Source organism: Stegostoma tigrinum, chromosome 5 (assembly GCF_030684315.1).
Source record: "Stegostoma tigrinum isolate sSteTig4 chromosome 5, sSteTig4.hap1, whole genome shotgun sequence".
Classification (NCBI taxonomy): domain Eukaryota; kingdom Metazoa; phylum Chordata; class Chondrichthyes; order Orectolobiformes; family Stegostomatidae; genus Stegostoma; species Stegostoma tigrinum.
Window position 1 is genome coordinate 121,264,463 of NC_081358.1, and position 27,255 is coordinate 121,291,717.

The 27,255-nt window shown below is 39.3% G+C and overlaps 1 protein-coding gene across 2 annotated transcripts in view; it reads right to left on the reverse strand.

Moving 5' to 3' along the window:
* Positions 1 to 27,255, reverse strand: part of LOC125451670 (intermembrane lipid transfer protein VPS13B-like) — a 907,633-nt gene that overhangs the window by 348,726 nt on the left and 531,652 nt on the right. For both annotated transcript variants that reach the window (XM_048529130.2, XM_048529131.1), the window contains exons 23-24: positions 23,483 to 23,717; positions 3,664 to 3,884 (exon numbers count right to left, since the gene is read on the reverse strand). In XM_048529130.2, the coding sequence (XP_048385087.1) occupies positions 3,664 to 3,884; positions 23,483 to 23,717 (456 nt within the window). The remainder of the gene's footprint in view (positions 1 to 3,663; positions 3,885 to 23,482; positions 23,718 to 27,255) is intronic.

Here is a 27,255-nt window from a genome sequence, read left to right on the forward strand (position 1 = left end):
TGGCTTCATTTTTTGAAGTAGTTCAACATCCATCACCAGCATTCAAAAAGTTGGGGCGGGGAAAGAGAGCATTCACAGAGAAACATAGAAACAAAAGTAGTCCATTTAATCCGATTTTCCATGAATGAGATTTTGAGTGATCTGTGACTAAATTCCATAGTCCTCCCTTACAGCTGCATATCCCCTCATAATTTCATTTAACAGAAAAAAAGATTTAAAATGAATTAACCAAATATCAATTGGAGTTTGTAAAAGAAGGTTTAAAACTATTATCATTTTTTCACGTAGAATTGTTTGCTGCATTTGTGACTGAAAGAAGTGGCTTTAATTTTTAAATGAGAGGTCCACCTAAACATTCCAACTAGCAACCTCTTGCCTTGTAAAGACAGGTGCAATGTAGTAATATGGTAGCTCAGTCCATACTTTCTGTCTCCATGGTTAAATCCATTTTTTTCCCAGCAATTCCACTGCTTCTCTTACAAAACTTCTACTGTTAGTATAAAAAATTGAATATTTTCAAATTTCTTTTTGATAGCAGGCTTATACATCTATAATTCTGCTTATTTTTTCCTAAAACAGGATAGGCATGGATTTTTTTTAAAATTTGAAGGAATTATTGTCAAACTTAAAAACGTTGACTGATTATAGTTAAAACTGGAATGGACTCAAGTATTTACTCTAAAATACTGTGATGGTAACTATCTGATTCTGAGAGTTTATCACTTCTTAATTTCCATCATTTTCTACATTATTGCTACTGTTATTTTTGTTATTCGTATAATAATGTTTTCTACGCCTCATTTGTACTTCTAAGTTAGCTTCCTTGAAAACAAAGGTTGTTGCAATGAATTCTGTGATTGTGTCTGTGATACAGGTTGGCCTTGACTGCAATAAAATTGTTCTAACTTATTCTCCTTTTAAAGGAAAAGATTAGTTTTTATTGCTGCATTTTATTCAATATTATGGTTAAAAGTGAAATCAACACAGAATGTGTTGCTTCAGTGTGTATGGTCATGCCCTTCTGACAAAGATTTTCTTCACCGTTCAGATCTAAAGGTTTTTGCTATGGAAACTGATGCAAGTGAAAGCTTGCTAGGTCATCTTGGACAGCAGTCTCTCCGATTAGTCAATGAGATTTAAGAATTGAGAATGAAAAATACAGGCTAACGACTCTGATGACAGCAAGATTAAAGTTAGATACAGAAATAGGAATGAAAAGAAAATGGAGCAAGAAAGGGAAAAGAAAGAACACGTAAAATTTTAAAAATCTCTATACACAATTTTTGTTAAGCAAAGGAATTCGGGGATATGGGCCAAAGTTAAATATACAGGATTACACCACAGATCAGCCACGTTCTCACTGTGTGGCAGAGCAGGCATGAGGGGGTTAAATGGCCTACTCCTGTTCCTATGTTCCTGTGTGTTTATCACTGAAAGGGTCCATTGGAAAATAACATTGAACAAGCAAATGGACGCATATGGAATAGTGTAGGTTAGATGGGCTTCAGATTGTTATGACAGGTCGGCACAACATCAAGGGCCAAAGGACCTGTACTGTGCTGTAATGCTGTAATGTTCTATGTTCTATGTTCTATAACGGATCAAACATTCTGCAGTGAATTTAATATGTAATTACTAAACCAACGCAGCAATTTTTTTTTGAAATTCAACAGGAGATTAACAGTAAGATTTCGCTTTTAGGAGGCTGCTGGTAGAAAGACGCAAGTTATCCTGTCATTTTCAACTTGCGACGTATCTCTTCTCTGCCAAAATTGCTAAGTTATTTACACACTGATCACAATGTTAGGATAAATGTTGTTATTCTTTTGTCAGTAAATTCTGGCCCAATGTGTTTAATTACATTCCATTCAACACCGTCCTCTTCCAGACACTAAATCTAAAAGAAGCATAGCTACCAAACCTGATTATCAATAACCTTAATGATTCCAACAGGCATCCCATCAGTTGCAGATGAAGCAATCTGATGAGATACACCTAGCACAGTTGGAAAGCAAGCTTTTAAAACACACTAACCAACAAAAAGTCTCAATTTTATGAGAAATTAAGCCAACAATTTAATGTTTAAACAGTGCAAACTTCTTTGAATGCGTCAGTTTCAAACTTTTGATGTCGCAGGTTTCAGGCAATTTACAGGTTAGCCAAATCTTCAAACTTTGTCAGTTGGTTGGAGAAGGGAACTCTGCAATTTTAGTTTTGATTCAAGTTTCTTTTTCCCATGGCACAAACAAATCTTCAGCAAACCTTGGGAATTGCAGCACTGCATCTTGTAGATTTTACACCCTACCACCACTGTACCTTCGTGGTAGAGGAAGTAAATGTTGAAGGTGGTGGATTTAGTTGTCAATCAAGTGGGCTGCTTTGTTCTGGATGGTATTGAACTTAAGTATCATTAGAGCTGCATTCATCCAGGCAAATGAAAATTCAAATGAATTGGAAGCTTAGAGACTTGGTAGAGCAGGATGATAGTACATTCTAGCACACATAAATTTCACTGACAAATTGAAAATTTACAGGTTAGCCAAATCTTCAAACTTTGTCAGTTGGTTGGAGAAGGGAACTCTGCAATTTTAGTTTTGATTCAAGTTTCTTTTTCCCATGACACAAACAAATCTTTAGCATCCACTGTCCTGTTCGAAAGGGAGTTCAGAATTTTCAGTCAGTGACAGTGAAGGAATGGTGATGTGATTCCAAGTCCAGATGGTGTATGGCTTGGAGGTGAATTTCTGGATGGGAACGATTAAAGGTTCCGAAGATGCTATCCAAAGAACCTTGGGAATTGCAGCACTGCATCTTGTAGATTTTACACCCTACCACCACTGTACCTTTGTGGTAGAGGAAGTAAAAGTTGAAGGTGGTGGATTTAGTTGTCAATCAAGTGGGCTGCTTTGTTCTGGATGGTATTGAACTTAAGTATCATTAGAGCTGCACTCATCCAGGCAAGTGGAGAGATGCACAAATAAACAAAAGTAATGTTTAAAAATGTTCAGAAATGATTTGCTGCATTAATCAAGGAAAATAAACTTAAAATATTCGACAATTAAGCAGATTTTGTGGTCTTATGAAAAACTCTACACCACCGATCTCAAACTTTTCGGATCAAAATCAATGCAAAGTGACTTTTCTTGAGATAACAAAAATATGAAGAATTTCAGGTTTGGCAGAAGATTTCCACCACTGCATGGAATGCATTTGATTAATGGGAACTCAAGTCTATATTATTTAAATCTGAAATCTCTTTAATGTTACAGCCCACATCTGTAAACATATTGTGTGAAGTTATGATAAACTCTTGAACAAGCAGCTCCAGTGGACACTTTCAAAGCTGCTGCACATTAATTCTGCTACATAATACTTTGAGAAACTACACATCTGTAACTGATTTTACTCCATCAGTTTTAAGATGCACTTTAGACTGCAGTTACTAAATTTTTTTTGGAAGAATCTAAATTACAAAAAAAACTTGAGAGCACATCAAAGCAGTAAACTAATCTTTCTTCATGATCTTGGTCACCAAACTCAAAAGAGAAAGCTAAGATGTTTAATGGAATAAGAATTCTCCTATAAAGTACAGGACAAATTAACTTAAAGAAAGTCATTTCTTATTTTCCCCACAATAAATCAATTAGCTGTGCCAACACCAACCTGAGGGTTTGAGCATTTCATCTCCAGAGACTCCAGATCTACATGGAGACAGACGACAAATGAATGTCTGGTTTCAGGGCTGGAGCTCTGCAGCTTATGTGAGGTGATGGCCAGTGTTGAAGTACAGCCCAAAGGTTCCAAAAGATTACATGCCTTCAGCTGTCCGAGTAAAGTATACACACTAAACTGGCTGAGACTGATGGTCCAGGGGAAAGCATCACCTGAGAAGAGAAGAAAAGAACTTAATCTATTAAGTGACCATTTCAACAAATGTCCTCTAGTGTAAAGGTGAGTTGAGTGTGGTGATTTCCATCTGTAATAAGGTCAGAGGTGAGCAGATTATTGCACAATGTTCAGCATCATTCGTGACTCCTCAGACACCGCATTCAATAGCACTACCATTTGCTGAATCCTTCACAATCAACATCCAGGGGGTATCACTGAGCAGGAAACTAGCAAAGCATCTACATAAATAAAAGGACAAGTCAAAGCTAGGAATTCTATGGTGGATAATTCAACACCTGACACTCTAAATCCAGTCCGTCATCATCAAGTCAGGTCAGGAGTGTGATGAATATTCCCCACTTACCTAGATTAGTGCAGTTTGAACAACACTCAAGAATGTCTACATCATGTAGGAACAAGCACTGTGCTTGTCTGGTATCTGATTGAACACCCTGAACATTCACTCACTCAACCAATGACTCACAGTGGCAGCAATGCACCAACTACAAGGTACACTATACCAACTTAACAAAGCTCCTTAGGCAGGATCTTCCACACAGAACACAACTTCTACCATCTAGAAGGTCAACAGAACATTACCACTTGCAAGTTTCCCATTAAGCAATACATCATTTCTCTTTAGAAATATATTACCATTTCATCATTGCCACTAGGTCAAAATCTTGGATTCCCTCCCTAATAGCACTGTGGATGTCCCTACACCATAGGACTACAGCACTTCAAAAAGGCAGCTCACCACCAGGTTCTCAAAGGTAAGAAGGGATGGAAATAAATATTTGCGAAGCCTACATCTCATAAATGAATTTTAAAGAATTTAGTTGACTGTGGAAAAATATGAGGTCATGTACTTTGTTGCTGAGAATGTGAACACGTCATACATAAAGCGAATAGAATACTTATATGGGTGCAGAAGCAAAAAGGCCTGGCTGTATATATGCGTTTATCATCGAAGTGGGAAGATTCGTTGACAATGTCTTCCAAACATGCAGCATCTACCACCTAAAAATGAAAGGGCAATAGCTGTAGGAGGTCACTACCACCTGCAAGTTGCCCTGTAAGCCACACACCATCCTCAATTGGAACTAACTGTTCCTTTGTTGCAAGTCAAATTCGTTCAATTCCATTCCTGACAGAACTTTGGATATACCTACACCAAATCGACTGCAGAATATCAAGAATTTCAACACCATTCACAACTTGTTCAATACTGACAGTGTCCAAACGCAGCAAAACCTAGACAACATCTCGGCAGAGGCTGCTAAGTGGCTAGTGTGGTGTGAATCAAGAGTGAATACAATTATGGCTTCTTTGGCATTCACTCTGCACTCCACCCACACCATCGACAGTACCTAATAAAGTAGGTTTCAGAAATCAGCGGCAAGTAATTCAGCTGCTGACTATCCAAAATCCTGCTCACCATCTAAAATGTACACTAGTAGTGTGACAGAATATTCCCTGCTGACCAGGATGGTTACAGCTCAACAACGGTCAAGACGACTGGTGCCATCCAGGACAATGCAAACTCATTGACTGACACCCCATCTAACAGTTTTACCATTCACCACCACCATACATGCACCACCAAACCCCAAACCCTCTTTGCCCCACCACCACCACCAAGGTTCACAGTGCACAGTACTGGCACAGGAGCAACCGCAAGTGCACTGGAATAATTCACCAAGGCTTCTTTGACAGCATTTTCCAAACGAGTGAGCTCTACAAATCTCAAAGAACAAGGGCAGCAGATAGATGGGAACACCACCTGCAAGACTCTTTTTAAGAAACACACACCACCCTGACTTGGGACCATATGAGTGACAAGAAATGCGTGTGCGACATAAATTCGAAGAATCAAAGTCAGACAATGATTACTGAATGGAATAAACAACATGGCATAAAGCACCATATTTTAGTTATCTAGACGTGGTTCATTTGGCAGTATTCAGTGATTACAAACACAACACAAATTCTGGTAGACTATCTTTAATGGTGCGATTAAAGTCAACTAAGGCTATTTTGGATCTGATAATGTGTAATTGAGGAAGGTTTTATTAATGACCTCAGAATAAAAGACTGCCAAGGAAATAGTGGTCAGAACTGAGCATTCATTTTTGGACTGAAAAATTGGGTCAGAAGTAATTGTGCTGAGTTTTAATAAGGGAACTGCAAAGAAGCAAAGGACAGAGTTGACTGGATTTGACTGTAAAAGGAGCTTAGCACAAAAGATTGTTGAGGAAAAATGGCAGACATTTCAAAAAATATTTCACAAATCACAATGAATAAATATCCCAGTGAGGAAAGAGGATTCTAGGAAGGAGATAAGCCAATACTGGGAAACTGAGGAAATTAAGGATAGTATTAAATTGAAAGGAAACATATGCAATGTGTCAAAGGTTAATGATAAATTACAGGATGGAGAAAGTTGTAAAAAGCAACAACAGATGACCAAAAAAAGGGAGAAAATAATTTTTGAAAGTAAACCAGCAAATTACATTAAAATTGACAGCAAGAGCATCTTTGAATATGCAAAAACTAAGAGAAAGGTGAAAGTGATCACTGGCCCCTCAGAGATTATTGCTGGGAAAACAATAATGAGGAACCAAAAAATGGCAGAGGCGTTGAATAAATACTGTGAATCAATCTTCATTATAGAAAACACTACCAATATTCCAAAATTACGATATAATCAAGGGGCAAAAGAGGGAGAGGAAATAAACATGAAAATGAGATACTAGGGAAACTAATGAGGCTAAATGCTGATAAGTCTCCTGTGCCTGATCAGTTGCATCCACTAAACGAAGTAATTACAATGACAGAGAATGCACTGGTAGTAATCTTCTAAGAATCCTCTTTAATGGAATGATACAGATGATTGGAAAAGAAAAGGAGTAAAAAAATTTAGATTAACATCACTATTGGGAAATGTAAAAGTCTATCATGAACGATACGACAGCAGAACGTTTACAAATACATAAAGAAAGATAAATTGCTGGAAGAACTCAACATCCGTAGAGAATAATCAAAGTTAGCTTTTGGATTCAGTCACCTTTCTTCAGAATGTACAGAAATGTCTTCAGAAATATGAATATAGCCAAGCTGAGTGTGCATAGCTTTATGAAGAGAAAATATTCCAGACAAATGTTTTGAAAGTTTTAAGGAAGTAACAGGCAGGAGGATAAAGGAGAACCAGTAGATATAATCTATTTATATTTCCAAGAGGTGGTCAATGCAGTTCTGCACATCAGGCTATTTACGGTGAAGGGTCCAGACCAGAAACATCAGCTTTCCTACTCCTCAGACGCTGCCTGGCCTGTGTTCATCCAGCTCTACACCTTGTTGTCTCAGACTCCAGCACTGGCAGTTCCTACTATCACTGAGTGGGCTTTAACCCCACTGCGATGCCTCTTCTAAGGATGCCTACCTTGAAGAAGTTATCCTCCTCTCTCCAGGAAGACTTCAGCAGATCTCTCCCCCACTACAACCCTTTGGTATCCACCTTCTATCATCGCCTACCCCTCTCTCTATTTATTTCAGAGCCCCCTTCCTCTCCCCCATTTCTAAAGAAGGGTTCCAGGCCTGAAATGTCAGTTTTCCTGCTCCTCTGATGCTGCCTGGCCTGCTGTGTTCATCCAGCTCGACACCTCGTTATCTCAGACTCCAGCATCAGCAGTCCCTACTATCTCTGAGGCTATTTATGGTGTTGGGGATGGTATGTTCACATGAATTGAGGACTGGCTAACAAATAGGAGACTGAGAGTTAGGTTAAGTGGGGGAACTTTCAGAATGGCAAACTATTACAATTGTACTGTCAGAGCGATCAGTGCAAGGGGTACAATTATTTGCAACATATTAATGATTTGGATGAGGGAAGTGAATGCACAATTACCAAGTTATCAAATGACACAAGCAAGGAATGGCACAAGAAGTCTACAGAAAGATATTGAAAGATACTAAGTGAGTGAGTGAGAACTTGGCAGGTAGAATTTACTGTTGAAAAATGTAAGGTTCTGACTTTGGAAAGAAGAACAGAAGAGTTGTATATTAATTAAATGGATAAAGACTGAAGAAAGCTGCAACAGAGAGGAATTTGCCAGTCCTCTTACATGAATTACAAAAAGCTAACAACAAATTCAGAATTGGTAAGACAAATTGGGACGGTAATAGGAAAGGCATATGGAATGTTAGCTTTTATTTCAAAGGGAATAAAGTAAAAAAAAATCGTATACAAGGCACTAGTTAGACCGCACCACTACAGAATACTGCAAACAGTTTTGGTTTCCTTATCTAAGGAAAAACGTACTGATAGTGGTGCCAGTCCAGAAAAGATTCATGAGATTGATTCCAGCTATGGAGGGATTTTTGTATAAAGGAGGTTGAGTCAATTAGACTTGTTATTGGGTTTAAAATAATGAGTAGGAACAGTACAGCAGAAGAACAGGCCCTTTGGCCCACTATCTCTGTGCCAACCATGATGCCATTCTAAACTAATCCCATCTACCTGCACATAATCCAGATTCCTCTAATCCCTGCCTGTTCATGTATCTGTTTAAATGCCTGTTAAACATTGTTATCGTATCTGCTTCTACCATCTACCACCCTCTGTATGAAAAACCTTCCTTGCACAACTACCTTAACTGTTCCCCCTCAAACCTTAAAGCTATGGCCTTACTATTACCCATTTCCATGCTGGGAAAAAGACTCTGAATATTCATGCCTCTCAATTTCATTTATTTCTATCACGTCGCCCCTTAGCCTCCGTTGCTCGAGCAAAATCAATCCAAATTTGTCTACCCTCTCCTTACAGCTAGTACATCCTAATCAAGGCAGCATCCTGCTGCTTGGCCTGCTGTGTTCATCCAGCTTCACACTTTGTTATCCTGGTAAACCTCTTTTGCATCCTCTCCAAACCCTTCACATACTTCCTATTATGAGGTGACAAGAACTGCACACAATTCTCCAAATATGGCCTAACTAAAGTTTTATTACAGAAATATTTTCAGGGGCCGTAGTTTTTGCAGTATCTAACACCTTCAGCAATTTCTTGACATTATGATGGGAGTGAATGAAATTGGTTGAAGATTGGCACTTGCAGTGATATGAATTTCTAGATTCAGCAGATCCTCAGTGAAACATATAAGATTCTTAAAGGTTTGACAAAGTAGACGCCAAGAGGTTGCTTCCGCTCTTGGAAATGTCCAGTACCAGACAGTACAATCTCAGATTAAGGGATCACCCAGTAGGACAGAGGGTAGTGTATCCATGAGCACTGAGGTTTGTAGAGATTATGTCCTTAAGAATGACCAAGGGTGAGATCGATGTAAGGAACGCAAGTAGATGTGAGGATTATCAAATCAGCCACTATCTTAACAAATGGCAAAGCATACTCAATGGGCCAAATGGTCTACTTCTGCTCTAATGTCTTTTAGCTGATTTCTTTGGACCTTTACTTCCTGTTCTTTATTACTGGGCATATTAAAATTGTAATCTGCAATTAATTTTCAAAATAGCAAAGTAAGGAAACACAACATTATTCAGGCAGAAGATGAAGCCAGCATGATATCTGACAATCAGCTTGGGACAAGTTAATTAAATACCATTTGCTTGTTGTTAGTAATACCAAAAGACTTTTTTTGTGAGCTCTTAAAGATTTTTGCTCGTAAGTTCAATATTTAGATCACTTATTACACATGGCAAGCTAAATAAACACTTCAAAATACTTTCATTAAACTAAAAAAACATTGTTTTTAAGATAACAAATGTGATAGACACAATCTTGCAGGAGTAAGGCATGTGTGGTTAGTTTGACTTTTTTTGCACCATTGAGCGCAGACCTTCTGAGACCTGAGTGACCGTGGGGCAAACTACCTATCTCCTTAACCACTTGGATTTAATAATCAAAAAAGAACACAGGAATTCTGGAGGAAGAAATAGGATAAGAAAAAGATTAGCAAATTACAGTAAGTTAATAAAAGGAAGAAAAAATAATTGAAAGAAGAGAGGACAGAAAAGAAACTTAAGAAAGATACATTAGACATTTTAAAAATCTGTAACTGGAATTTACTACCTGAAAGAAGTAAATGGATGAATATGAGTTTTTTCTTCTGTTATACACAGGTTTGAAGGTTGAGGGAGCTAGGGCTTTTCTCATTGGAGCGAAGAAGGATGAGAAGTGACTTGATAGAGGTGCACAAGATGATGAGAGGCATAGATACAGTGGTTAGTCAGAGACTTTTTCCCAGGGCGGAAATGACTATTATGAGGGCGCATGATTTTAAGGTGATCGGAGGAAGGAATAGGGGAGATGTCAGAGGTAGGTTCTTCACACAGAGAGCGGTGGGCATGTGGAATGCGCTGGCGGCATTGACATTGGAGTCAGATACTTTAGAGAGTTTTAAACGACTCCTGGATAGGCACGTGGAGGATAGTAAAATGTAGTGTATGCAGGGTAAATTGATCTTAGTAGGATAATGGTTGGCAAAACTTTGTGGGCTGAAGGGCCTCCACTGTGCTGTACTGTTCTATGTTCTATGTTTAGATGTAAGCATTGCTGGCTGGGCCTGCATTTATTCCCCACCCTGAATTACCTGTGCTGAAATGGTGATGAACTGCTTTCTTGAAATATTACAGTCCACTTTGTGCAGACACACCCACAGTGCTATTAGGAGGGTGTTCTAAGATTGTCCCAAGTGAGAATGATGTGAGACTTTAAAAGAGAACTTGCAGGTAGCGATGTTCCCATCTGCTGGCCTGTCCTGGTTTGGAAGATGCCACTGAAGCAGCCTTGGCAAGTTATTCCAGTGCATCTTGCAGCTGGCTCATACTGTTATCTCTGTGCATTGGTGATGGAGAGAATGAATGCTTTAAGCAATGGGTGTTCTAGAACATAGAACATAGAACAGGACAGCACAGAACAGGCCCTTCAGCCCACGATGTTGTGACGAACATTGATCCACATGTATGCACCCTCAAATTTCCGTGACCATATGCATGTCCAGCAGTCTCTTAAATGTCCCCAATGACCTTGCTTCCACAACTGCTGCTGGCAACGCATTCCATGCTCTCACAACTCTCTGTGTAAAGAACCCGCCTCTGACATCCCCTCTATACTTTCCTCCAACCAGCTTAAAACTATGACCCCTCGTGTTAGCCATTTCTGCCCTGGGAAATAGTCTCTGGCCATCAACTCTATCTATGCCTCTCATTATCTTGTATACCTCAATTAGCTCCCCTCGCCTCCTCCTTTTCTCCAATTAAAAAAGTCCGAGCTCAGTCAACCTCTCTTCATAAGATAAACCCTCCAGGCAGCATCCTGGTAAACCTCCTCTGAACTCTCTCCAAAGCATCCACATCTTTCCTATAATAGGGCGACCAGAACTGGACGCAGTATTCCAAGTGTGGTCTCACTAAAGTTTTATAGAGCTGCAACAAGATGTCATGATTCTTAAACTCAATCCCCCTGCTAATGAAAGCCAAAACACCATATTTTTTCTTAACAACAATGTCCACTTGGGTGGCCATTTTAAGGGATCTATGTATCTGCACACCAAGAACCCTCTGTTCCTCCACACTGCCAAGAATCCTATCCTTAATCCTGTACTCAGCTTTCAAATTCGACCTTCCAAAATGCATCACCTCGCATTTATCCAGGTTGAACTCCATCTGCCACCTCTCAGCCCAGCTCTGCATCCTGTCAATGCCCCGCTGCAGCCTACAACAGCCCTCTATACTGTCAACGACACCTCCAACCTTCGTGTCATCTGCAAACTTGCTGACCCATCCTTCAATCCCCTCATCCAAGTCATTAATAAAAATTACAAACAGTAGAGGCCCAAGGACAGAGCCCTGTGGAACCCCACTCACCACTGACTTCCAGGCAGAATATTTTCCTTCTACTACCACTCGCTGTCTTCTGTTGGCCAGCCAATTCTGTATGCAGACAGCTAAGTTCCCCTGTATCCCATTCCTCCTGACCTTCTGAATGAGCCTACCATGGGGAACCTTATCAAATGCCTTGCTAGTTAACCTTCTGGTCCCAGGATCCCTGATTTTGGAAAATTAAGTGATGGGAATGCCATTGGATGTCAAGGAAAGATAGCTAGACTGTCTCATATTGGAGACTGTCATTGCCAGGCACTTGTGGTGTTAATGTTACCTGCCACTTATCAGCCAAAGCCCAAACAGTGTTCAGATCTTGCCGTGTGCAGCTACAAATCACTTTACAACCTGAGAAGTAGTGTATGGTATTGGACACCGTACAGTCATCAGTGAGCCTCACATGGGCAGGTCCCAAAATGAACAAGGGTCTAGGCCCGAAATGTCAGCTTTCCTGCTCCTATGATGCTGCTTGGCCTGTTGTGTTCATCCAGCCTTACATCTTGTTATCGCGGATTCTCCAGCATCTGCAATTCCTATTATCAATGGTACACTGGTGTTGCTAAACAATTCTCACTTAATAGCACTGTCAACAAACAGCTTGTCACTTTGTGCATCTCTGATGAAGACTGACGATGAGAGAATTCATCCCATTAGATTACTCCTGTTCATTTGTGAATGAGACATAACTAGAAAATGTTCCACATTATTAGGAAAATCCAAACTTGTATTTGTACTGGAAAAAGAATAGGTAAAAGGATGACTAATTCTGGAGCACAAGTCTTCACTACCACAGCTGGGAGATTGTTAGTGACTATAAATGTTTTGTCCTTAAAGCATCCTTGAAATTATTATATATATTTACTATACATACAAAGATATGAATTAGGGAGCAGAAGTGGACTTCATTCTACTTATGCCTGCCATTTATTAACATCATAGTTGATGTGATTGTAACTTCAAATTACATTTTACTCCTGCGCCCCCCCCCCACCCCACAGATAATCTTTCACTCCCTTGCTCAACTCACTGAATTACACATGTTTCTTCAAGCCTCCACAGATTTTTTTGAAATCTCAAACCTGGGTTTCCTCTGATTACTGATTCTCTTGACATTTTCTTGTTTTTACTCTGCCAAAACTCTTAAAGTAACACCTCCATCAAATCATCTTTTAATGTTCTAAGGAGAACAATTCTACCTTCTCCATTGTTTCCCTATCAGTGAAGTCTCTCACCTTGGCATCGTTCTAGCAAATTTTCTCTGTACAGCATCCAAGAGAAAGATACTCATGTGGCCCCCAACGGATTCTATCACCAATATAACAAAGAGAACGTACGAAAGAATTTCAGCAGGTACAACAGCATCTGTTGAGAATGAAGTATTTTGATTGTGATATGATGCTTCTTGAGAGCCTAATGCTTTTGACAGTCATTTATGGAACCAATAGGATTTGTTGAAGTTAGTATCAAAAGCACTGAAGTGAACAGAATAAAACAGTCCATATTTACAGTGACTTTGATAAAACACCAGGACACATTGATGGACGATAGAAGTCATTGATCTTTAAAGAGAAAAACAATTATTATACTTGTCCAGTGATAATGCACATTTCATGTGCAATGAATTTTGCTCAACGTATTTGCAAGTAGCAGGAATATTCTCCATTCTTCCCATGTGTTTTCAAAGACCAAAACTAAACTTTTGGGAAAAAAAATCAGATAGAGCCAATGGTATATTCTATCAGCCACACATTCCAGTACATTGTGTCCCAACGATCTATATTAATTTGATTGGATTAAACATGTTCCAGATTTGATGACCATGCTGTTAACAAGTAGCGTTGTAATAGTAGGGGATTTTAATTTTCCAAACGTAGGTTGGGGCTTCCACGGTATTAATAGCTTGGATGGTGAGGACTTTGTTAAGTGTCTTCAAGAAAATGCACCTATTCAAGAGGGGGCAAAACTTGATTTTCTCTTCGGAAATAAGACAGTGCAAGTGACTGAAGTGTAAGTAGGTGAACACTTTGGGACTACAGATCACAATTCTATTAGTTTTAAAACAGATATAGAAAAGGACAAGCCCTCAATAAAATTAATATTCTTAATTAGAGTAAGGCAAATTTTAATGGTATGAGACAAGAACTTTCAAAAGTTGATTGGAGTAAACTGTCTGCGATAAGGGAGTGACTGACAAGTGGCAGATTTTCATAAGTGAGATAACAAGAATTCACAGGTATTTTATGTTAGAGTGAAGGGTAGGCTGGTGAGAGTAGGGTACAAAGAATGAATGAAGATATTGAGGTTCTAGTCAAGAAAAAGAAAGGATCATATATTTGATATAGACACCAGAAATCAAATTATCTCTTGAAGAGCATAAAGAGTGTAGGGACATTCTTAAGGGAGGAATAAAGAGGGCAAAGACAGGATATGAGATAGTCTTGGCAGTTAAGGTTAAGGATGATCAAAAGAGATTTGACAAGTACATTCAGAGGAAAATAGCAACTAGAGAGAGAACAGGGACCCCTAAAGATCACCGAGGTTGTCCATGTTTGAACCCCAGGAGATGGGAGAGATACTAAATAAATATTTTGCATCAGTTTATACAGTGGAGAGAGATATTGAGATAGAGAACTCAGGGAAATAAATTTTGATGTTTTGAAAACATTTCGCATTACACAAGAGTAAGTGCTGGAGGTTTTAGAAAACAAAGGTGGATAAATCACTGGGACCTGATCAACAGTATCCCAGGATGTTGTGGGAAGTTAGGGAAGAAATTGTGGGGCCCTTAACAGAAATATTTGTAAAATCCAAGGTGAGGTGGCAAAGGACTAGAGGGTGGCTAATGCTGTGCCTTTATTTAAGAATGGCTATTAGAAGAATCCTGGGAACTACTGACATCAGTGGTGGGCAAATTGCTGGAGATGATTCTTAAAGATAGGATTTTTAGATTAGATTAGATTACCTACAGTGTGGAAACAGGCCTTTCAGCCCAACAAGTCCACACTGCCCCTTGAAGCATCCCACCCACGCCCATCTCCCTATAACCTACACACCCCTGAACACTACGGGCAATTTAGCATGGCCAATCCACCTAACCTGCACATCTTTGGACTGTGGGAGGAAACTAGAGCACCCGGAGGAAACCCACGCAGACACGGGGAGAATGTGCAAACTCCACACAGACAGTCGCCTGAGGTTGGAATCGAACCCAGAGTCCTGATGCTGTGAGGCTGCAGTGCAAACCACTGAGCTACCGTGCCGCCCCGATTTATGTGCATTTGGAGAGGCAAGGGCTGATTCAGTATAATCAGCACGGTTTTGTGCGAAGGAAATTGTGTTTCACAAACTTGATTGAGTTTTTTGAGGAAGTAATCAAAAAGATTGATAACGGCAGAGCAGCAGTTCACATGGACCTTAGTTAAGCCTTTGACAAGGTTCCACATGGCAGACCAATCAGAAAAATTAGATCACATGAGATTCAGGGTAAGTTTGCCTGTTGGATACAAGATTGGTTTGTCAGTAGGAGACAGATGGTGGTGGAGGAGGTTTGTTTTTCAAACTGGAGGCCTTGACCAGCAATGTTCCATAGGGATCAGTACTGGGTCCAGAGATAATGGGAACTGCAGATGCTGGAAAATCCGAGACAACAAAGGGTGGAGCTGGATGAACACAGCAGGCCAAGCAGCATCTAAGGAGCAAAAAAGCTGATGTTTCGGGGATCTGGGCCTGTTACCTCAGTACTGGGTCCACTCTTGTTTGTCACTTTTATAAATCGTTTGGCTGAGAACGTAGGAGGCATGGTTAGTAAGTTTGTGGATGACACCAAAATTGGTGTACAGCAGACAGTGAAGAAGGTTCTCTAACATTATAAAGGGATCTTGATCAACTGGGTCAATGGGCTGAGAGTGGCAGCTTGAGTTTATTTGGATAAATGCAAGATCTTGCATTTTGGTAAACAAACAGCGGCAGGACTTGTACATTTAATGGTAGGGCCCTGTAAGGTGATATAGAACAGAGAAACCAAGGGGTTCAGGTACATAATTCTTTGAAATTTGCATCACAGGTAGACACAGTAGTTAAGAAGACATTTTGCACGCTTGCCTTCAACGCTCAGACCTTTGAGGTGGGACGTCACATTGAGGCCTCTTCTGGACTACAGTGTGCAATTCTAGTTGCCTTGCTATAAGAAAGATATTATTAAATTGAAGAGGGTTCAGATAAGATTTACCAGGATGTTGCTGGGAATGGAGGATTGGAGTCATAAAAATAGGCTGGACAGGGCTGGGACATTCTTTTTCCACTGGAGCACAGGAGGTTCAGAGGTGACTCTACAGAGGTTTATAAAATCACGAGGGTCGTAGATAAGGTGAACAGCAAGAGTGTTTTCCCTACAGTGGACAAGTTCAAAACCAGGCAGCGTATTTTAAAAGTAAGATGAGAAAGTTTTAAAAAGGACATGTGGGACAAAATTTTATTTACACAGAGTGTTTTGCGTGGAATGAACTGCTAGAAGAAGTGGAGGATGTAGGTATTGTTACAACACTTAAAAGACATTTGGACAATTATATGAATAGGAACTGTTTGGAGGCATATGGGCCATCTGCAGGCTAGTGAGACGAGTTTAGTTTAGGAACAGGGCTGGCACGTATTAGTTGAACCGAAGGGTCTGTATCCATGCTGTATGGCTCAAGGACTCTATATGACACCACTTCTTGTAGAGTAGCAGAAATTAAATATGCTCTCTGCTTTACTAAAAAGAAGAATTGTTCACAATACTTTTCAAAGTACAACATATGAGCTTGTAACATTTTAATACACACATGCCTATCTGGCCAGGTTTTTTTTTCCAACACATGACAGCCATCGATTCAGGTGTAGATTATTTTAGCGTAAGGTTAGCAACTGCAGCAGAGCAATTACATCTGTGAACAGGCTGATAAGAAATATTGTAAGAACTACAGCAGAGAGCTCCACTCACGCAGCCAAAGGACACTTCCCACACCATTGCTTTACAGAAATGATTTCCAAATAACTTTTCCTGTTTTTGCTCTACAGGGATAGGTGTTCTACCCAACAGCTCAGCTGAAAACTGACATCATTCACTAAATTACACTGGCACAGTTAAATCTCAGGAATTTATGGAACACAGACTGCCATAACAGGGCTGTGCAAAGAAAGGACTTGCATCTAAGCTGAAATCTAAAATCAGTTCTTAATTAGCTCTCTCAGTTTTTGAAACGCCATCTAATTAAAAGGTTACTGAGCTACATTCATATTTACCTTTACCAATGACACTTTAATAAAATTTTCCAATACTATCTATAATTTTAAGAGCTGTGTGCGAGTTCCTTTCCTAATGTAACTTTTCCACAAGTCTTAGTGAAAACAACTACTGTGCAGTTAAAAAGTAGCTTGCTCTTTGTCCAAATCTAAAATGTTTTTCTAGCTTTTTGTCTTTGTTTAATATAAACTGCTTTGCTTTCTGTCTGTGCTCAGTACATAAAAAATAATTCTGGATTTTGTTCAATGCCTACAAAGCTTCTTTCCAAAAATAATATTTGAAATTCACTGGTACAGCACTCCTCCTGCTTATCTCCACTTCGTGAAATGGAATGGAGCCTTTAAATCCATAAAGTTAATCTCATCTATAGCTTCAATCTACTCTAACTCAAACAAGCAATCAGGTTGCAGCCTATTTAAAACATTCTCAGACAGAAAACTAAACAACTTACTTGCTTTTAACCTGTTGGTAAGGCACAGTAAAGATGTTTCACTGCAGATTTATAGTTCACTGTTAATACATCACAAAGGTCAGAAAATGCTAAAAATATGAAGAAAAGTCTGAAGCAGAACATTTCAAAAGATGTTGCACATTTGTTAATTACAAATAAAAAATAAACCTTGTCTGTGTGAGATGATTGTTACATTACTGCTGATTGGCACTCATGCTTCTTAGCCAAAATTTCTAAAAGAATGCATTTTTAGTTTACACCATAAATGACAAATTGAGATAAGCAAAATTATAGTGTCAATTAAGCTAATTTAAACAATTGCCACATTTCAAATTTATAATAGTAAATGTAGGAACGTAGGTCTTCTAAATAAAACCACTTTTATATACAGGAATCATATTTTTGCACAGAACCTACAGCGCATGGTGTAAAAATACAAGGAGTGATAGCTATTATATATGGGTTACTTGACAAGCATAAAATAATTCTTTTAGTTTAAGTTAACCATAAGTGACAGGTAATTTGCGGCTCTACTGCCTATTGACATTAGGAATTCTGTTCAACATGAGCACATTATTCCACTTGTCACAGAAAGTTGATTTGTTCTAGCACATACTCATATAATAGAAAGTAAAAAGTCTTAAAGAAGGACACATTTTGCGAAATTGCACCATGGTGAGAATGGAACAAGCTTCCATTTTCAGATAAAAGACCCCAACAAAAGGGCTTAAAACTACAAAGTGACTGTATTAAATTTGGACATGAATTGGAAATAGAGATTACAGTGATGTTAAGATATAATGACAACCAATCATAACTGATGACAAAATGTCAACTTGACAAAGTTGGTACCACTTGAGCATCTGGATCAGAAAGCCTGCACCCAGAGCATAATTTGTAATTAAGGCTGAAACAACAGCAAACATGTAAGCGATCACGTGGGTGTAAATCACCAACCATCCCAGTGGCTTGGGTGGAGATTAAAAATCTAAGGCCAGAATATATGTTGATTTAATAACCTAGTAAACATCTCTTCAAACATGCACAGCAGAAAACAGATTATTATTTTCACTGCGTATCAGATATTAGCTGGTACTTTGTCCACATTACAGAAGCTACAAAAAGTGAATGCCTGGTAGAAGAGGGCTGCTGTGTTTGTCAACCTAATGAGATGTACTTGTAGCACCTTGAGGCCTCCTTAAGTTGTGAAAGAGGGACACAAATGCCATTTTTAAAAATTTATATTACAGTCTGTGGTGTCATCAATAGTGACAAACTTAGAATTTGGTGAGACAACTTGCGAGTTTGAAATTGCTTACACAATTCAATGTCAAAGAGTGTGTGTGAGTGCATCTGCGACAGACAGAGAGAGAAGTAGGTGTGGAGACAGATACAGAAGAGGTGTGAAGTCAAGGTCTGTGAAGGGTTGGAAGTTCTCAAATTTCCTTGTGAGACACCAAAGAAACATATTATGCTTTGATCCATGAAAGGTAAATTTTAAAAATTCATCTTTTGTTCTTAACAATCATCTTCCTGATCACCTTTACCATGCAAGAAAGCCCAAACAAGATTCCCTGCCACCATCAACAGGTTAAAATGAAAATGAGATGTAACAACATCATTGAGTCCTGATCCACATCCTTAAACAAAGCTGTTCAGCTTTAGAGGCACACCTTCACTGCCTGTGCAGAAGGACAGGCAAAATTTAAGAGTACCAAGATAAGTGGCATCTAGGTCATCCAAGTCAATTAAATGCCTATCCACTCACTTGAGAAAAAAAATCAGTGTTGATGTGCGTGGTGCCATTTCAAGTACATTTTGCAGTGAATCAATCAGCCGCAGTTATGCTGTTTTGTCAAGTCAAACAAACTAGAACATCTACAAATTTTTGGATCCGTTCCTGGGATGCCTCAGCATGTGACCTCAGTTGTCAGATAAAGCATATGTGTGTCATGCTTCCCAAAAATGTGTACTAGCACTCTTTCCATTCTCTACCAGCCGCTCTGACAAGTCTCCATGCAAATTAATTTAAAAGGGAGCAATTCCATATTTCTATTTAATAAACAGTAGAAGTGTAGGAATGAGAACAATAAGAATGAGATACTACAAATGCAGAGGGAAAATATGTGAACAGCAAAAGAATGAAAACTAACTTTAAAAATGACAAATGCAATGTAAGTACAATATCAATAATCAAAACATGGGAATCAGGCAGAAAGTCGAGTGCGGGAAAGAAATATATGTATATTTACTTCATCTCTATGATCTATGTTATGAAATAACAACTAACATATTTGACTGACAAAACAATTGAGGGAATCTACTGATGTCATTAACCACAAAAGCAGAATGTGAATGGTTCATGAAACTCATCAGACCCTGAAATGATGTTATAGGCCATGACTCACTGCAGCCGAACTTTTACTTATGTAATATGAAAACAGACACTTACTGGCAATAGCACAGTCAGAGCAAAGGTAGCCTGGATCATTATTGAAATAGACTTTCTAGATGTGATTAATGCACTATTTCTGATGTGGATACCCATCTACAAAAAATGTTATTTATTTTGTTAAGACATTCCTCCACCTTGAGGTTTGCCATCAGTTAGCATGATTAAGCCAACAGTCTGTGAGGTTGGCAGTAAAAGTCTTCAAATGAAGCAAACCATTTGAGAAGAAAATACCATGAACAGAGCCGTGTTTTCTACTGTATAAAAATGTAATCTGCTTATTTGTTCTACTAATAGATCACTGCTAAAATACATAGCTCGCCTACAGTCATCCTTGAGCACATTCTTCTGAATAAAACTTGTGCCAAAAAGGTGAAACATCTGCTTCTCCTCAGTTGTAAATGGGTAGCTCAGACATGAACTGCAAATTCAGTTTTGGCAATCATATCACATACCTGCAAGTTCTCACACTCTTGATGCTGGACTTTAAATTGGTCACATCAACCATGTGCATCTTGACCTAACTAAAACACACGGATGCAAGGATTCTACCATTGTAAGGTACCTTGCAGTGTGGCTCAACATCTAGGTTGTTTTGCTCACTCTTCAGATTGAAACTATTTTGCATCACAAATTGGTGGAAGGTGACAATCAGGAGGTGAGGACAATAATTCAACTGGAGTTTTAGTGAGCGATGGGACCAACAGTCCATCTCGAACCTCCTAGTGCTTACAGAAACTAAAACAAACCGGAAAATTGCAGAAGCAAATTTGGTGAATATGAGTCAACTTAGGGCAGAAACAGAAAGAGAAGTTGAAATAAAGCAGAAAGAAGAAACACACAAAAAAGATAAATAAAAAAATGCATGAAGAATGTAAAATTGAAACGTGCTAAGGTATCTAGGAAGAATCTTCTACTTGAAAGAACAAGATTCAGGAGCGTCAACTGTTCCCTTTCTGGGCGAACAAGTTGAATGACATTGTAAAAATGCACCTTTTCTCACTAAATGAGTCCTTTACATGGTTAAGTGCTAGCCCTAACTTCCACTCATTTAGAAAATTTAAAAAAAACAAAGAACTGTGGATGCACTAAGTCACGATCAAAAACAGATATTGCTGGAAAAGCTCAGCAGGTTTGTCAGCATCTGCAGATAAGAATCAAAGTTAAAGTTCCAAATCTGCAAGTTCTGAGGAAGGGTCAGTAGACTTGAAATTTTAACTTTGAATTTTGTCCACAGATGCTGCCAAACCTGCTGAACTTCCAGCAACTTCTGTTTTTACTCCATGTGATAGTAGGTTTTAATCTGTAACCACCCTCTAGGTAAAAGAAATATTTATTTGATGATTTACGCAAAAATAAACGCAGATTCACAGAATTGTTACATTGCAAATGGAAACCCGTCCCCTGAGATAATGGGAACTGTAGATGCTGGAGAATCGAGATAACAAAGTGTGGAGCTGGATGAACACAGCAGGCCAAGCAGCATCTTAGGAGCCTTGACACTTCATCAGAAAAGCCTTTGTGTCTGCACTACTACGCCAAATGAGCATCATAATTCCGTGCCATTCTCCTGTGTTTTCCATTTTGCTCTGAATACTGTTGCTACTTATGCAATTACCTAGTACCCTCCCAAATGCCTCGATTGAACCAGCCTCCACCAAACTTCCAGTGAACTCCAGACCTCAACTACTCACTGTGTGAAAAAAACTGCCTCACATAATGCTTGCTTCTTTGTAAACTAAATTATATGCATCCTTCGTTTCCAATTCTTTTATAGAATGAAACACTTTCTTCCATATCCACAAAGTCCAGCCTAAACAGTTTTTAAAACTACTGTTAGATCTCCTCTGAGCCATCCACTCTCCAATCAAAACAGGCCCTTCTTCTCCAAACTATCTTCAAATGTGAAATTTCTCATGCATCGAACCATTCTCAAACTTTTCTGTCATCTCTCCGAACCATTCATATCCTTCCTATCGCATGGTGCCCAGGGCAGTACACAATACACCAGCCGTGATCTAACTGGTTTCTTCTACAAATTCAGCATGAGATCCTTGTTCCTGTACTCCTTATCTTTTTGAATAAAGTATACTCTACTTTGCAATTTACTAACTGTTCACTTCACCCGCCCTGCGACCTTTAGTAGCTTATGCGCATATACACTTAGGTCTTTTTGTATTTGATTCACTGCATTTAGGTCAGCACTTTTTAGGGCAGCATCCTTCAGGTTGTATCTCCAACTTCTTTTGACCACCTCACCTCTCTTCACCTGTTTAGCAAGGAGCAGGTTCTTAATCTAAAATTAAACTTGTGATAGATGTTACAGTTAAAATCTCACTTTGAATGTTATTTTTTAAAATTCATTTATGGAACATAGGCATCACTGGTTAAGCCAAAATTTATTGCCCACCCCTGGCTGACCTTCAGAAGGTGGTTGTGAGCTGCCTTCTTGAAACACTGCACTCCGTTGGTGTAGGTGATCCACAATGCCATTAGGGATTTCCAGGACTTTCACCAAGTGATACTGAAGGAACAGCAATATATTTCCAAATCAGGATGGTGTGTGGCTTGAGGAAAACTTGGATGTGGCAGCATTCCCATGTATCTGCTCCCCTTGTCCTTTGAAGTGGTTGTGGTCGTGGGTTTGAAGGGTGCTTATGTGAATTTAAGTTCCATCAATTGCCTTTAGGGCACATATTCCCAGTGTGTCTAGACCCCTAGGTTACTGGTCACAAAACAAACCGTTGTTCTACTATCTCCCTAATCTACTTTGTTAATCTGTAAAGTCTTGATCCCAAAGAATTTCCTGCCATGTGGTCTAAATGGTTTATACTTGTGTTTGCACCGCATACAAAACTCTTCCCAATCCACTTTGGCTCAGCTCATCGCGGATGCCCTCCTACTCCTTTCTCTTACATGTATGCAGCTTCAGCTAGGGTTCCTCAACTACTTCATGCGATAAAAACCAAATTAACTGTGGCAGTTGTAAATCAGGAACAAAAACAGAAGTTGCTGGAAAAGCTCAGCAGGTCTGGCAGCATCTGTAAAGACAAAAAACAAGGTTAAAGTTTCAAGAGCACTGAAGCTTCCTCAGAACTGTCAGGCCTGCTGAGCTTCCAGCAACCTCTGCTTTTACTCCATGTGATAGTAGGTTTCAATCTATAACCACCCTTTAGGTGAAAGAAAATTCTTCCAAATTTCCCTTTGGATTATTTAGTGTTACTGTACTTTGATGAAAGGAAATCAAAAACAAAGGGAGACGTGGAAATAACATTTCAACATTTACTCTATCAAACCCTCAGTCGTATCCAGTAGTAAAGACAATGGTGCAAGTTAAGCCAATAACTTCAGTATCTGGAATTAATGAAAGGATGTGCAGAACAAAAGAAATTTTTGACTTTAAAGTAATGAAGAGTAAATTTACACAATTTGGCGTGACCCTCAAAACTTTGTAGATGCTGTGCCAAGCACTGAAAGAGGCTCAAGTCAAAATGGAACAGCAGATAGAACCTACCTTCATCCAGAATAGGCCGTGAAATGACAAAAGGAATCTCCTGCAGTGGTTCCATGTATTTGTGGCCAGCACTGATCACTTTTATCTGAGGTAAGCAGATGACCAAAGTCCCAGGCATATTCGCTTCCGTATGGTACCAATTCCTCACCGTCCCTGGGATGTCACCTGCCACGATGGTACTTGGAGATGGCAGACTCTCATTTGGAAAGAATACACAACACGACTGAACCTCAAGCTGAAATTGGAAAATATAAAAGTATCAAAAATCAAATAAGTGCTGTTTTATATTGAATTTTCTGAGTCCCTATTGACTTCCATTCATATATGTTGAAATAATATTGTAATGTTCTGTTAAAAAGAATCAAGAAAAGACATTACATTCTGCCTTTTACCAATTATGTTCTGCAACAGCAATTAATCTCAAATCTCAAAATTAATAACCCTTTTACATATCAAACTCAAGTAAGTAGTTTATACTGTCTCTGCAGAATGGTTTCCAATTTAAATAGAGCACCTGAATCACCCATGTTTGGAATTCTCGATCCTAGACAGCTTTGGATGCTCAATTGATGGGGTATATGAGATGAACAGCTTTTTGGATGCTAAGAGCAATGGGAATAGGGTAGGAAAGTGAGGTAGAAGATTAGCCCTAATTTTATTAAAGCATACAACACACTTGAGAAGCCACACAAACAACTGAATTATTATCACAAGTTAGGAGTCTTAAGCTTGTTTCCAGCTGTCCAACAGGTGACCAGAAATGGGGGAATGACAAGGCACAACAGATAAAAAGGCAACAGGAAAGGGAGAAAACATGAGTGAAAGACAAGCGAGTATTCTGCACACCACAAACATTTCATTGAAGCAAGGAGGTAGGAGACATGCAAGAGACCAAGAAATGGGAAGAATTGTGGACAATGATAACTAAGGACAACAGAAAGGACAAGAAGCATAATCATAAAACAGAAAAGATTAATGAATTTGGCCTATTGAATCTGAGCTGGCTGTTCTCCAGAGCACTCTAGTTAATCCCACTCCATTTTTTTTTCATGCCCCTGTAAGTTATTATGCTGCGTTGACAACTGATACCAATTTAAAATTCAGAGATGCTGAAAATGACAAAGGCTCCAGTTGCTCTATACAATTAGCTGTCATTTATTCCACACTGAGCAGTGACTACATTTCAAAAATTGTAAACCACTTTGAGATATCATGAGGTTGTGAAAAAAGGGTGCAAATGCAACTCATCCACTTCCTTCAAAGTCGGAAGTTAAAACTCCTTAAGTTGCATTCATTTATATAATTATAAAGTCTGGCTGTCTGAATGTGTGAAAATACAAAACATGATAACCTATCAATCCATTCCCCTGCTGCATTCTCTCTCTTCCCTTCCCCTCCGAGTGAATTCTCAACAGCTACACAAATCTGCTCTTTCATTTATTAGGCATACACAATAATTTTGAACAAAATTTCAATAAATGTTAAGAATTGCTGGGCAGAAGACTTAGTCTGTGTATTGATGCAAAATGTTGCTGTTACTTCTTGCTAGTATAAAATATAAATTATTTACAAAGATTTAATGCTTTTGTATCCATCATTTATTTCTTCAATTCTTTTTTGAAGGTCACTCTTGAATACAAACCTATCAAAAACTAAAACACTAACTGCCTTTAAACAGTGTAATTAAAATGCATTGCAATTATGACTTTAGTCCAATCTGATGGAAAGCAATGGGTGGAACGCCAACAAACATTTCATAGAAGCAAAGAGCTAGGAGACATGCAAGAGACCAAGAAGTGGAAAGAATTGTGGACAATGATAATTAAGAACAACAGAAAGGACAAGAAGCATAATCATACAACAGAAGAGATTAATGAATTTGGCCTATTGAATCTGAGCTGGCTGTTAATCCCACTCCATTTTTTTGCATGCCCCGGAAAGTTATTATGCTGCATTGACAACTGAAATAAGGTGTTCTGCAAGCAAGACGTTGGTTTGAAGTGTGTCTACTTCAATGCCAGGAGTGTCCAGAATAAGGTGGGTGAACTTGCAGCATGGGTTAGTACCTGGGACTTCGATGTTGTGGCCATTTCGGAGACATGGATAGAGCAGGGACAGGAATGATTGTTGCAGGTTCCGGGATTTAGATGTTTCAGTAAGAACAGAGAAGATGGTAAAAGGGGCGGAGGTGTGGCATTATTGGTCAAGGACAGTATTACGGTTGCAGAAAGGATGTTTGGGGACTGGTCAACTGAGGTAGTATGGGCTGAGGTTAGAAACAGGAAAGGAGGGGTCACCCTGTTGGGAGTTTTCTATAGGCCTCCGAATAGTTCCAGAGATGTAGAGGAAAGGATAGCAAAGATGATTCTCGATAGGAGTGACAGAAACAGGGTAGTTGTCATGGGGGACTTCAACTTTCCAAATATTGACTGGGAACACTATAGTTCGAGTACTATAGATGGGTCAGTTTTTGTCCAGTGTGTGCAGGAGGGCTTCCTGACACAGTATGTAGATAGGCCAACAAGGGGCGAAGCCACATTAGATTTGGTACTGGGTAATGAGCCCGGCCAGGTGTTAGATTTGGAAGTAGGTGAGCACTTTGGTGATAGCCATCACAATTCTGTTATGTTTACTTTAGTGATGGGTAGGGATAGGTGTATACCACTGGGCAAGAGTTATAGCTGGGGGAAAGGCAATTACGATTAGATTGGGCAAGATTTAGGGAGCATAGAATGGGGGAAGGACACTGCAGGGGATGGGCACATTAGAAATGTGGAGCTTATTCAAGGAAAAGCTCCTGTGTGTCCTAGATAAGTACGTACCTGTCAGGCAGGGAGGAAGCTGTAGAGTGCGGCAGCCGTGGTTTACGAAGGAGGTGGAATCTCTGGTCAAGGGGAAGAAGAAGTCTTATGTCAGGATGAGATGTGAAGGCTCAGTTAGGGCACTTGAGGGCTACGAGGTAGCCAGGAAAGACCTAAAGAGAGAGCTCAGAAGAGGCAGGAGGAGACATGAGAAGTTGTTGGCGGATAGGATCAGGGCAAACCCTAAGACTTTCTATAGGTATTTAAGGAATAAAAGAATGACGAAAGTAAGATTAGGCCCAATCAAGGGTAGTAGTGGTAAGTTGTGTGTGGAGTCAGATGAGATAGGGGAAGCGCTAAATGAATATTTTTCAACAGTATTCACTCTAGAAAATGACAATGTTGTCGAGGAGAATACTGAGATACAGGCTACTGGACTAGATGGGATTGAGGTTCACAAGGAAGAGGTATTAGAAATCCTTCAGAAGGTGAAGATAGATAAGTCCCCTGGGCAAGATGGGATTTATCCTCGGATCCTCTAGGAAGCCAGGGAGGAGGTTGCCAAGCCTTTGGCATTGATCTTTAACTCGTCAGTGTCTACAGGAATAGTGCCAGATGACTGGAGGATAGCAAATGTGGTTCCCCTGTTCAAGAAGGGGAGTAGGGACAACCCTGGTAATTATAGACCAGTGAGCCTTACCTCAGTTGTTGGTAAAGTGTTGGAAAAGGTTATAAGGGATAGGATTTATAATCATCTAGAAAAGAATAAATTGATTAGGGATAGTCAGCACGGTTTTGTGAAGGGAAGGTCGTGCCTCACAAATCTTATTGAGTTCTTTGAGAAGGTGACCGAACAGGTAGATGAGAGTAAACCGGTTGATGTGTTCATATGGATTTCAGCAAGGCGTTCGATAAGGTTCCCCACATTAGGCTATTGTACAAAATGCGGAGGAATGGAATTGTGGGAGATAT